The 12801-nt window shown below is 44.9% G+C and overlaps 2 protein-coding genes across 2 annotated transcripts; one reads left to right on the top strand and one right to left on the bottom strand.

Moving 5' to 3' along the window:
* Positions 1-5032: 5032 nt before the first annotated feature.
* Positions 5033-6632, top strand: LOC117833567 (uncharacterized). Its single transcript, XM_034713120.2, has one exon. It carries the CDS (start codon positions 5177-5179, stop codon positions 6368-6370), a length of 1194 nt encoding a protein of 397 aa, XP_034569011.1. The 5' UTR covers positions 5033-5176; the 3' UTR covers positions 6371-6632.
* A 1098-nt stretch (positions 6633-7730) lies between these two features.
* LOC117833568 (SEC12-like protein 2) lies at positions 7731-11808 on the bottom strand. The gene is made up of 10 exons (XM_034713121.2): positions 11411-11808; positions 11223-11317; positions 10355-10505; positions 9298-9389; positions 9107-9206; positions 8926-9001; positions 8715-8835; positions 8490-8606; positions 8348-8415; positions 7731-8259 (listed from the first exon to the last, which is right to left on the bottom strand). Exons 1-10 carry the CDS (start codon positions 11669-11671, stop codon positions 8159-8161), a joined length of 1182 nt encoding a protein of 393 aa, XP_034569012.1. The 5' UTR covers positions 11672-11808; the 3' UTR covers positions 7731-8158.
* Positions 11809-12801: the final 993 nt, after the last annotated feature.

Here is a 12801-nt window from a genome sequence, read left to right on the forward strand (position 1 = left end):
ATGTGAGGAATCTTGAACTTATTGCATCCCTTCACCTTCATAGCTTCAATGTAAACACTTTGTAGTGTTACAAACATTCGATTAGCTTTCTTTGCCGAGTAATCTAGAAATGCCTACAAAATAAGTGTGCAACAAATGAATGAATGGATGAGCAAATTTGTAGTTGATGAAACAATGAAACATGTGTGAACAATTTGATCAAATTACCTCTTGCACTGCTGGAACTAGCTCTTCTATTGTTTTTGCATTCTTCTTGTATTGAATTGCTTGAATAGCACGAAAAAAACCCAAGTCAAGAATGTTGAAATCTGGAGAATTGGGTGGTTGACAAACTAGGCGAATATCGAATCCTTCTTGCTTAGCTGCCTCACAAAAATCCGGATCATCCAATTTCAAATGGGTAGGTGCATTATCTTGTTGAATGTAGATTGGTTTGCCCACATCTTCTCTTGGCCATTTGGTTCGAATGGCAGGCAACACTTGGTTGATCATGAAATCTCTAATCACTTCTCTAGTAATCGAAGCTATGGGCTTCATAACCAAGTCTCCACGGACACGGCCGGTTCTCTCATTACCTCTCATAGCCGGTTCATATCGAACAAGTGGAAAACAACCAATCCTACCATCAAAAATACAATTCCCATCCCTAAACCTTGGCCGAGCAACAACACACAAGAACATAAGCCTAGGGATGTAGTTCTTGTTCTTACAAGTCCGATGGGGATCATCTTCGTCGGGTAGCAAATAATATTTTTCAGATTTTTGATAGAGGTAGAACCATTTTTCATCAATGAACACATAGTCATACAAATCCTTAAACCTTGGATCAGCTAGCAAATCCCTCATAACCATGTCAACACACCACTTTAATCTAGCCTTCTTGTTAGCTTGCGTGAGATATGGTTTGATGCTACTAGAGTGGCGCCTAAGCAAACCTTTTTTCAAATGCCTTTGTATTGTCCATTTGCTCATGTTAAGTTTGGTGCAAACATCTTCTATGGTCATTCTTTCCTTGAGAGGAATGCTACGCAATTGTTCCAAATCAACAGGAGATGCCTTACGACCAACTCTACCCTTCTTTCGACTACCAAGGTCAACCGGAATGTTATTTGCAAGTGGTATTTTACCTTTCTTCCACAGGCGCTGAACTGCACGAATGTGTAGACCAAACTGAGCAGCAACATCTGTCGTATCATTCTTGCCTAGTCCTCCATTCTTGCTTCTTGTCAACAAAGCTTGGAAAACTTGTTTTCTGACTTCTTCGGGCATGTCTTTCCTCCGTTGGTTCCCTTGAACGGGAGCATGTTCTAGTTGTAAAAGAACACATTAAAAAACAGCAAGGAACCAAGGATATGAAATGCTTGTTGCAACAAAAAATTCTTACCAGCAATGTTTTCTAGAAAATCAAAATTAACCGCGCCATATTCGTCTAGAGGCAAGTTCAAATCGATTCCTGTCAAAAAAGTAAATGATGATATGAAATCATATGCCGTGGAGATGGAATCCCATCAAATCATATCATATGCAGAAGGAAACTTACCGTTGTCGTTGACATCCTCCAGTACAGGCTCGTTGAGATCGAAGGTTGCATTGCCATTGTCATCTTCTACTACAGGGACGTTTAGATCAAAGCTAGCAAACGAACTGGCCATGCGTTCTACTGGTTCTAATACTACAGGCGAATGGAACTGCTGGCCATGTGTTCAGCTGGTTCTAGCAAATGAACAGTCTAGTACACAGGCGCATGCAACAAGGGAATAAATAGCCAGGCGGCCGCTGGAACCCAAAAGTCCAATGCGCGAACTGTTTTTGGTAAAACGCGCGCAACCAAACGCTCAAAACGCGCGCAAAGAAAAAAAAAGAAGCGGCAACCAGTGTGTTTTGCCAAAAAGAAGCGGGGCTGGAGTAGTAGAAGCGCCATGCATGCAGCGCGAAATCGTCCAGGCCGCGCGCAAGCCATGCAAAATGCGCCGCTGCACGGTGCCATGCAAAATGCGCTAAAACTACAAAAAAAATGGAGACAGTGGGGAGTCGAACCCGCACCGCTCTCAACACCAGACACCAACCCCCACTGCGCTAGCCAGTAAGGGTGTGGAACTTTCTTGTATGGAATGCAGCCACAGCTGTATTTAATAGGGGTAGACAGGGAAAACTTTACCCTAATTAATCACTCCTTGGTATGCTAAATGCTGTCCTAAACGTCATTTTTTACCAGTATGGAGGGAGTAAATAGATTTGTCTTGAAAAATACTTTTATAAAAATATACATATATCACTTTTGGATAAATATTTTTATAAAAACAAGGAGTCAAAGTAATGTTTTGGAGACCGTGTCGCTGTCCAAAATGATTTCCTTTTCCTACACGGAGAGAGTACATTGGGATGGCCCCTTCTGTTTTTGCCCCCAGATTGGCCGAGTTTATTTCAACGTACGTCTCATCCAAAGTTTCACACATGACAATTAGAAATCCTCACATTTGTAAAATCATGCAAAAAGATTATTTACTTTTTCATAAAAATGGTCTCGAAAACTTTGGTCACCGCTACCGAGCTGAATCGGTAACTACTTCATCCGTCCAAAATTATAAATCATTTTAGTTTTTATAGATTAATAAAATTCGCTATGCATCTTAATATATGTTGTGCCTAGTACAGATGATGTACCTATAAAAGTTAAAATGACATATAATTTGAAATGGTGTGAGTATTATATTATTCTCACCTTACTTTATTAGCCCGCATGTTAACATGTCATCAAGATAATATAACACAAAGCAGAAAGGAAATCATGTTTCGATAAAACAATGACTACATTCTCAATTGGAGTATGTAGTCAAAAGCAAGATGTTCATGAAAGATATTTTTTCAGAACCCTTGCTTTTAAACTACTCACAAGAATCACTACCACATATAGAAAGATACATACCAATCACGGCATCAGGCATGGTCCAGTAACATCACAATCTCCATCTATTTTTTTAAAAAAAGTTACAAATTTCTATAGAATTCAGATGAGAAATATATACATTTTTTACCTAAAACCACTGCGACTTTCGAGGTCGTGCTGTTCCGCTCTCTTTCGTGGCCACACCGAACGGCGAAACGGTCCACCGGCGGATGACCACGAGTCAGCAGCTCGGCGCCCTCGTCGTCCGAGACACCACGACGCCGACTGTGCCACCGCCTTCTCCAATGCTGTTGCACGCACCGGTGGAAAATTGAGATGCAGTGTGACCGGAGAGACGCATATGTCTCCAAAATACCCACCGAGACCCCTTCAACCACCATCTCCTCGAGCTTCAACTCCACTATAGAGATAATTAAGAGCGAGAAACAATTGACGCTTCATAAATTGAAGCAAGAGACGTGCTCATCTTACATGATCATCATACAAGTAAGAACACATAACCAATTAATTCGCACAAGATCTAATTCACAACATCGTTCGATTTAATTCACAACACGCAGTGGATTCACTAGCAAAAATCACAAACAATCATTCGCAAACAAATAATCATTCACCGCTCACCAATCCCACCTGCCCGCAGCTCATCTGGTAACTCCGCGCCACGACGGCGGCTCACCTGGCTACGTCCACGCCGCGCCTCACCAGGCCGCGCGGTGGCGGCTCGCCCGCTCGCACCGCACGGGGCCGACACACCTCGCCGGGCCGTTGGCTTGCCCGCATGCGCCATGCCGAGCCATCTCGCTTTGGCTCATGGGGAGGGAGCTATAGGAGGAGGTCGGGGAGGAGGATGGAGGGAGCAGAGGAAGGAGCTAAGCATAAGGGAGAGAGATAGCAATCGAAGAGATAATTAAAGGCCACCAGTGGATTTAGTCCCAGTTGGTGGTTTCAATCGAGATTAAAAGCTCCACTTTTGTCTCAGTTGGAATTACCAACCAGGACTAAGAAGACTTTAAGAGAGGCTACGAAATTTATACCGGTACTAATGCTTCGGTCCAAGTCCAATTCGTTTTAAGATTTTTGTCGAAGGATCAAACGGCATACGACGTCCCATAGTCTCCGATTACGGGACCGTCGGGCACAAGCCGACAAGCGAGTAGCGACGACGACGGACACGGACGTAGAAGAGGGTGCTACGTGCGCGTCGTCAGCACGTGCACCATAGACCATACCATCGAAAAGCCTACCGGTCCAAAAATGTTAACATGGGAGGGCCTGAGCGCGCGAATTCAGCTGTGAGATTGCAGCCTAGCTAGCACGGGCCAGGATACGGGTGCGGCTTCGTAATGGCAACGGCCAGCCACCAGGCACCAAACCAGATCAACTGCCGTTATTGCACGACTGCTCCCGTCCAATTCCCACGCCACGCGCTGTCCACGTCTTGCCTCTTGCAGGATGGAATTAAACGCTCAACCTCTTTATCAAAAAAAAATCTGATTATTTATGAGGCAGTTTTTATTCTTGGCATATGATTATACGTACCTTCTTACCTGATTGATAGTCCTATTACATGAACAAAAAATCTTTTCTTCCACAGATACTATAATCAAAAATCTTATTTTATGAGGTATAAACACTTGACCTGAATGTTGAATTTCATCTCTGTATGTGAGGTGGAAAAGTACGTTGTTTCCTTGGAGAACCTTCCAATGCCCGTGATGAGAAGTGATCTCCATGGTCAAATGGTTTATTCCAATGCACCATTCAAAGTTTCAAACATGGCAGTAAAAATCTTCACATGTCTGAGCCATGGGGTTTGTTTTTCCAATAAAAAATCACCAAGAATTTTGGTTAGCACTCGCGTGAGACTGAGCCACTTCTAAACGTGGCATAAATAATGCAAAAGAAATGGTGTTTAATTAACAATGACTCTCTGTTGTCAATGTTGGAGCCTAGAACAAGATATTCACGAAATATCCTTTTCAACCCCTGCTTTTAAACTACACACAGATACATGCCCATCATGCATAGCTTATTAGTAACATCACAATCACCGTCAAATCGACATTTTGAAATACAAATTTCGATAAAATTCAAGGGAAAAATATTTATCACTAAAACCACTGCCACTTTTCACAGGTCACCCTTCTTCCACCACATCATCACATTCACACGCGAGTTGAACACAACGCCAAGTTGAGTCGCGCAACCACACACACACACCGCGTCTCGCACGGCCGGCTGAGGCGCGTCGAGGGGCAAGGCAAACCCATGCCGCCGCCGGAGGAGGAGAGGCCGCCGCTGCCGCGGCCGAAGCCGAAGCCAAAGCCGCCCAAGCCCGAGCCCAAGACGGGGCCGGAGCCGAATCCGAAGCCGAAGCCGCCGAGGCCGTTGCCGCAGCGGGAAGGGACCCCCGGCGGCGTCCCGGTCCTGCCGGTGCCGGACCCCCTCGCCTGCGCCAGCAGCTGCTCCGACTCATGCTCCTTCTACCGCCTCTGCCCGCCGCCGCCGCCGCCGCCGTCCCCCGCCGCCACCGTGCACATCAGTTCGGGCCGGCTGCCGACGCCGCTCATCGCGCTGTCGGCGTCCCTGCTCGCCGTCTCCGCCGTGCTCCTCCTCGCGCTGCTCGTCCACCGCCTGGTGCGGCGGCGGCGGCGGAGGCTGGCGCGGAACGCGGCGCTGGCGGCCCAGCACGATGCGGAGGGGGGCCATGTGCTGGCCGGTGCCGTGGCGGAGGGGTTGGGCGGCGACGAGGAGGAGGAGGAGGCCGACGGCGGTGGCGTGCACCACGTGTGGTACATACGGACCAAGGGGCTCGACGAGCGCGCCATCGCGGCGATCGCCGCGGTGGTGTACGATGCCGGCAAGAAGCGCGGCGCCGGCGCGGTGGACGACGGCGGCGACGGCAGCTGCGCGGTGTGCCTCGCTGAGTTCCGGGACGGCGAGACGCTGCGCCTGCTGCCGCGGTGCGGCCACGCGTTCCACCGCGGGTGCATCGACACCTGGCTCCGCGCCCACGTCAACTGCCCGCTCTGCCGCGCGCCCGTCCAGGTCGCCGCCGCCAGTTCCAACACCGTGCCTGGCGCGGCCACGGCGACGCCAGGGGGCGAGCGTCAGCCGGAGAGGAATCTTCGCGCCGACGGCGGCGTCGATCAGACCGAGGAAACAGAGCGCGGCGGCGTGCCGGAGCGCGCCGCCGTCCGGCGGGCCGCGTCCATGGTGGCGCTGCCGCGGCGGGCGTGGCCGGACGTCTCGTTCCGGGCGCCAGCGTCGAGCAGCGGGCGGGAGGGGGACATGACGGGGCTCGGCAAGATCATGAGGCTTCTGAAGTTCTCAGACTCCATGGAGATGACCGGCATCGGGGCAGGGCGGTCAGTTTCTTTCAGCGCCGGGAGCTGCCAGCACCCTCCGGCAAGGTCCGGGCCATCGGCCGCCGGCGTCAGCTCCGACGAGATGCCACGGTGAGCCGGTTGACGCCGACGGCGGCGGCGATGAAGTGACCGGATAAAAGTGGCAACTTTGAAGCTTGGAGGGGTGAGGTTGGTGTTTGGTGTGGTACCACAAGGGAAGGTAAAAATGCAACCTTTCCTAGTTCCGTGTATGATTACTTGATTAGTACTGTATGCAGTAACAAGTAAATAACTCGAGTCTGTGCATACACTGCGGAGCGTCAGAAATTGTACAAAAGAATTCCTTACAAAGAAGAGGTTTTATATGTGCGAGATCACTGCTGTTCCTTACAAAAATTTACCCCACTGATCTCTAGTTTCTCTGAATCTATCGCAAAGAATCCGTCTCATGTGGCCATTTTGTATGTCCATGATCTTCAGCTGCCGGAGGAATCAGGAGTTCAGGATCATACTCTTTCAATTCACATGCGCGAATATCCCTCTTTTCCGACACCATTGCCTCAAATTTCTAAAGATTCAGGTGCAGGCACCATATAGCAATATATATTGTACAACATGAAAGCAACTTTTGGTACATGCCATCCATGGAATTGGTTCTGTTCCAAATTGCAATCCAGCTGAATTGGATTCTGTTGCAACCATACTCACCAAAAGTTCACCAAGCATTGTACCTGAAGAGCCTTGCTGGATTTGCCTGCCCAGCTCAGGATTGTGAAGAAAGCTCCAGCTGACAGGCCACCTTACCTACTGACAGGCCATGTCTCTGTCAGGGCACTAACACCGCGTTAAAAATGATGCTCCAGTTTGCAACGCTAATGGTGTGAGGTTAAAAGTAGGCAGGGTAGACAGAGCCCAGTCACCTCAGAGGGCAGGGTGCATCAATTATTTGGACCGGACGGTTGTTGCTGGTCGTTGTTGGTCATCAAGTGAGATGTGGAAGTTGCAGTGTGCAAACTGTTGGCTGTGGATGAAGCTTCTGTGAGATGGAGTGACCAATTAGCTTCAAGTTTTGAAGTGCCTTTTCTTTTTTTATAAAAGCTAAAATTAGGTGTACCTCTCACAATTCATGTAGGTTTAGGATAAGGTCATGCGCAGTGCACATGTTGACCCATTTGGGATGTCTCTTTTTCAAGCTAGCTGTTTTGTGTGACTGCAGCATGTGCGTTCACCCAGAAGTTTTATCTGTCTGTAGACTGCACGCCACTGCTGGGATACGTGTATAGTACCTAGCAGGGACGGTTAAGAAAGTTGACAACATTGACTATAATACATCGGCGTGTACAAAATATACTGCAGCAAACACATCAAAGGCAAGGACAAACCAACCCATACGGTTCCTTAAATCCGAACACAGAGATGCAGAGCACAGTGGGACAACCCTTTTTCATCATCCAAGATTGGTCATCACATGCATAGGCACCAAGAGGCAATTTGCATTTTTTTTCTTCGTTAAAAGTAACTTTCATACAGCTTTAATAGGTTTATAAATTGTTTTGGCATACAAATACAAAATAAACTGTCGTTGAACTCTCTATATTGAACTCTTGGGGGCATTCTCCTCCTAACTTGGAGCAAGAAGAAACATAGCTACAGACAACTCTCGCAGCCATCAACTTACAAAACTTTTGACAACATGAGTGCATGCCCCCCTTTTTACACAAGCATGACAAGGTAAAGGCCTCAACACCTTTTGCTGTTTCGCTTACCTAGATACAATAGTGACAGTTGACCTAAGACAAAATTGCTCAATTCTAAAGCAATACCGCATATATCTCAAGCTGAGGATCAGTAATCACAAAGGCAAGTAAATGCGATATCAGTTGTGCCTGATCAAAAATCTATCTCAACGCGGCAAAATTGCCAAAAGCTCTGCCTTGTGTTGCATACAGTAGTATACCAAAATTGCTAGAATGATAACTAGTATCATAGGCCATACATTTGAACCTGTCAAGACAAAAGCATCCATTTTTAGAATAAGAATTGCAAAGAATGGCTGGGTGAAATAAATCTAAGAACCAAAGATGCCTCATACCATTACTCTTAGGGGACCCAACTGACGTCACTCTTGCAGTTGAGTCAAAGGAAGTTGACAGCAAGGTTCTGAAATGATGTAAACCAACTACATTGAGAAATTGCATTTTTGATTTTTAGGACTCAACTGAAGTAGATCTAACCTTGAATCCTGGGAGAAGCCCAGCGTAGTAACAATGCCAAGATGTGCCTTTTTAACTGTTATGAGTGTTCGCATATCTTTTGACCCTAGTACGATGACGGTTCCTTCAATTGTTCCACTGGGTATCAAGGGCAAAACATAAGATTTCCAAGAAAATACAGCCATGTTATCTCCTAAAGCTGAGTACCTAAATGGAATGATGGCAACAATATTATTCCATGCTCACATTGCCAGAAGAGCACCATCAGGTGACACAGCGAAAGCTGAAATAGCCTCTCGAGTTATTTTCTTTGATCCAACTCTTGTCCATGAGGTAGTATCCCAAGATATTATTTTCCAATAGTCACCTAAAAATCAGCATTATTTTGTTATTGTCATGCTTCAAGCTCATTAACAAATGTGATTAGTAACAAGGTCAACTTAAATCTTAATGTCACCTTGCATTGCAGCTATAAATAAGACGTTACTATTGTCAGTCTTATTGGAGAATCTGCAGAATCCAAATATTTCTCCCTGGAAATGTACAGATCAGCAACTCACTTAAACAAGATACAAAATCATTAAATTAATGACATTGAATCGTTAACCTTATGAATTCTGTCAAAAAACAACACTCACTGCTTCTCTTGGGAGATTAGCTACAACTTCGGATGACAGCAAATCCCACACTTTACATGGACCACTGCTCCTATTCACAGCAAGAAACTTCTCATCGGTACTGAAAGCAGGTTTTAGAAGCACAAAAATTCCATCAGTATCTTGCAAATAATATTAATAAGGGAATATAAGTTTGATTGCCACTTCTTCACCTGAAACTAAGATCCTTAATTGAGGTTTTAGTATCAGCTTCTGTGAGAACAGACTCCAAGGCAGGCCATTTGAAGACCCTTAAATGTCCGTCCTACAAAAATATAGAAACAAATGAAGACATGTCAATAATAAAACAATTCCAGTGCCATAACAGAACCTCCCTGAAACAAGAAACTATAAACAAATCCTCAAAGCATAAATGCAAGATCATGCTTAATAAAGTTATCACTTAAATGAAGGCAAACCATATTTGCATTACTATAATGTAAAAGCAAGGCCAAGTGTTAGGAATTTTCTGCCAGCAAGAAATGATTATTAAAAACCCGTCAACAATGGATAAACCTACAGAAACTGATAAGCATAGACTTGCTTAAATATAGCTTAAGGTGATGAAGCAATCACGTATAAAACAGTAGCCAATGAAATCTGGAAAAGCACATCTCAAGAACTACTCAAATGTTAGCTTGTCTCTCATGTTAAAGTGCTACAATTTTGTTCAATTACTAAAGACACCCTAGCTTTACATTCTTGCCAAAGAATTCTGTGCCATGAAGACCATGAAACAAGAAGAATCTCTTTGGCTAACATAAAAAGTATACAGCCACCTCTTCATAGAATCCTCCATAACAAATGTTGTCAATTTTGTCAAATGCTTGTTTAGTTGCTTAAACGAGTTAATTATGTGGCTACATTAGCAAGTATGCAAAAGTGTAGCTCATGATGACCACAGAATGTAGTTTACATTGCTAGCTGCATACGCCAGAAGAATAGCACCCCTACAAGCAACTAGATCTATCAGATCTTCGTAAGACATTGTTTGACTTTTGTGATGTCAGAATAAGCAGAACAAAAACGAATAATCATATCTTGCTTAGCTTATGAAATAAAGTTGAAAATAGAATAATTTCCAAACTAGGTACTTGAAGTACCTAGAGTGTTCCTTCAGATATATTCACAACAGAAAAGGAATAATACTCCTAAGGAACAAAAGTACTAAAATATCTACAAGAACTAGTAAACAGTAAAATCAATGAAAAATATGCCATATTAACTTACCTCACCACCAGTGGCAAGTATTGAACCTTCTCCACTGAATGATACGGCCAACTGCAAACCAACATCTGTTAGCTCCGCTAATGCTTCCTGGTCAGCCTCCAAAGCTAGGTTACGTGGTTCGTCTCCTTCCTGTGATTCCCATCGATACAACCTACATGGGTGTTTTCATAGTTAAAACTACGGCAGGAAAAATTTACAAGTTAGAGGGAGGGGGAGGGGGAGGGGGGGGGGGGGGGGGGACATCCTCATTATCTTTTGCAGCTGCTACTTTCTGAACCACTAATTCATCAATAATAACTAAGCAAGCTGCATGGCCGAACAATGCTTCGAGATAGGCTACCAAAATACCAAACAGGACAGTAAATTAGATATAGAAGCAGGAACTAATCTAACATGCCTCAACCTGTTAAAGAAGAATCTTGCATGGAAAGGCTAGGCTACATAACAAGACAATTCACAAATACCACAATCCCCTTCAGGCCATGTCACTTGTTACCAAAAAGAATCAACATCAGAAACTATCTTCTCGAATAGAATTGGCCTAGGCTACATTACAATGCATTCCTTGGAACCAAAAACAAAACACTATCACTAGTCACAACTTATTTGACAACCGAGTAGAATTTCACAAAACAATCCCAACTAACTATTCCGAGCTTAAGCAACACAGAAGCAGCAAATTAACTGATTACATTACCGACACAAGCCATAGAAGGATACAAATGTATCACATTTTGATCACCAGCACAAATCAGAATTCACAACCAACAAGTACCAATATCAAGCAACAGGAGCAGACGCACACGGCGTACGTGCGCATCGAGTATGGAACTCCAAGGACGTGACCCGAGGCGAGGAGGGCACCAACCTGCATCCGTTGGGGAAGGCGCAGAGCACGCCGTCGCCGCGCGGGTGGACGGCCATCCTATACGGCACCTCCTCCTCGGTGTTGACCTCAACAACCTGCCCAACACCGCCACGAGACACCAGATAAGCACGGGATCCTCACACACGGCCTAGATCGGCGCAGGATCTGGGATGGGACGGATCGCTCACCGCTTCAGGGGAGAGGGCCGCCTCTTCCCCCGCCGCAGCGGCGGGGTCCAGCGCGGCCACGACGAGCTTGTTGGGCACGCCGCTCCGGCCCTCCCCGCCGCCGCCGCCGAGGGCGGCCATCGGGGGCGGCGGAGGGGAGGAGGAGGCGGCATCCGCGTCCGCATCGGTGGCGGGAGGGTCCGGATTGACGATGTGGGCGAGGGGGAGCCAGGCGGCGCAGTAGATCGGGAACCCGTAGGACTGCCCGCCGCGGGCCGCCATCGCCGCCGGCCTGCGGGGGAGATGGGTGATGTCGGTGGTGGTGGTCGCCGGAGAACGCGCGGCTGACGGTGGGGGAGGTGTGCGCGTGCGGAGGTGATGGCGTGACGCTGACGCGGTTGTGCAAAGGATGCGTTCTTGGTTGACCACTTGACCTTTCCCCTCTAAAAAAGTGTTTCCAACGAGGATCTTGGTCAAATGTTAGTGTTAGTACACCAAAAAGTTAAAAAAAATCTAAAAAAAATACAAATTGTTTTTATTTCTAAATTGATCCTCATTTCATATTTTAAATATAAAATATAATATGTTTGGTTGTTTGCTCTATGTTCTAGCCCTATTCATTTTATACGCCTTTTCTCGTGTGTTTGTCGATTTAACATTCTTGTAAACACATAGCATGGTATGCCAAATTTATGAATTAAGAAAAAGATGAGCGATTATAAAGAAAATACTTGACTTTGTGATGTTTGCTCAACAAGCTTTGTAGATTATTTGTATGCCAAATAATAATTCAAATACCTACTATACACACACACACTGTATTTCCTTCTTCCAGAGATCCTTTTTCTGATTTATAACAATAATAATTATAGAAGAATAAAGGCATACCTTAGCATTGTCTTATTACAAAGTAATTCTGTCACAACAAAATGATTTCACAAGTAGGGATGGAAATGTGAAAATGGATATCCGAATTATCTGAATCCGTATCCACTAAAACAACAAATATGGATATTCGTATTCATATCCGAATTTAATATGGTACTAAAATGGATATATTCGAATTCGTTTTTCTTGATTTTTTCTATCCGATTCCACATTTGTATTCAACAATATCCGACACTATCCGTATCCGACCATATGAAACTGCTAGTTATCTCTATAACTAATGATAAATGATGTTACTTTAAATATTAATAATGACAATATATCATTCAAACCATTCAAAATTTATTTTTATAACTAATAGTTAATTATATCAATTTTTTATTACTAATATTGTACCCATAAAACTATTTAAAATTTATCTCTAATTTTAGTGACCAATGTCATTAAATTTAATAATAAATATTTATGTGAGTATTAATTTTATTTTTAAATACTCTAGTTTATCTATTTATTAATAAAAACAT

This window comes from Setaria viridis, chromosome 8, assembly GCF_005286985.2.
Source record: "Setaria viridis chromosome 8, Setaria_viridis_v4.0, whole genome shotgun sequence".
Taxonomy (NCBI): domain Eukaryota; kingdom Viridiplantae; phylum Streptophyta; class Magnoliopsida; order Poales; family Poaceae; genus Setaria; species Setaria viridis.

Excerpts from the sequence above, each read along its gene's own strand:
- LOC117833567 (XM_034713120.2), top strand. The coding sequence starts at position 5,177 with ATGCCGCCGCCGGAGGAGGAGAGGCCGCCGCTGCCGCGGCCGAAGCCG.
- LOC117833568 (XM_034713121.2), bottom strand. The coding sequence starts at position 11,671 with ATGGCGGCCCGCGGCGGGCAGTCCTACGGGTTCCCGATCTACTGCGCC. Across the intron at positions 9,390-10,354 it reads TACTTGCCACTGGTGGTGAG|GACGGACATTTAAGGGTCTT; the intron begins GTAAGTTAATAT and ends ATATTTTTGTAG. Across the intron at positions 9,207-9,297 it reads ATTAAGGATCTTAGTTTCAG|TACCGATGAGAAGTTTCTTG; the intron begins GTGAAGAAGTGG and ends ACCTGCTTTCAG.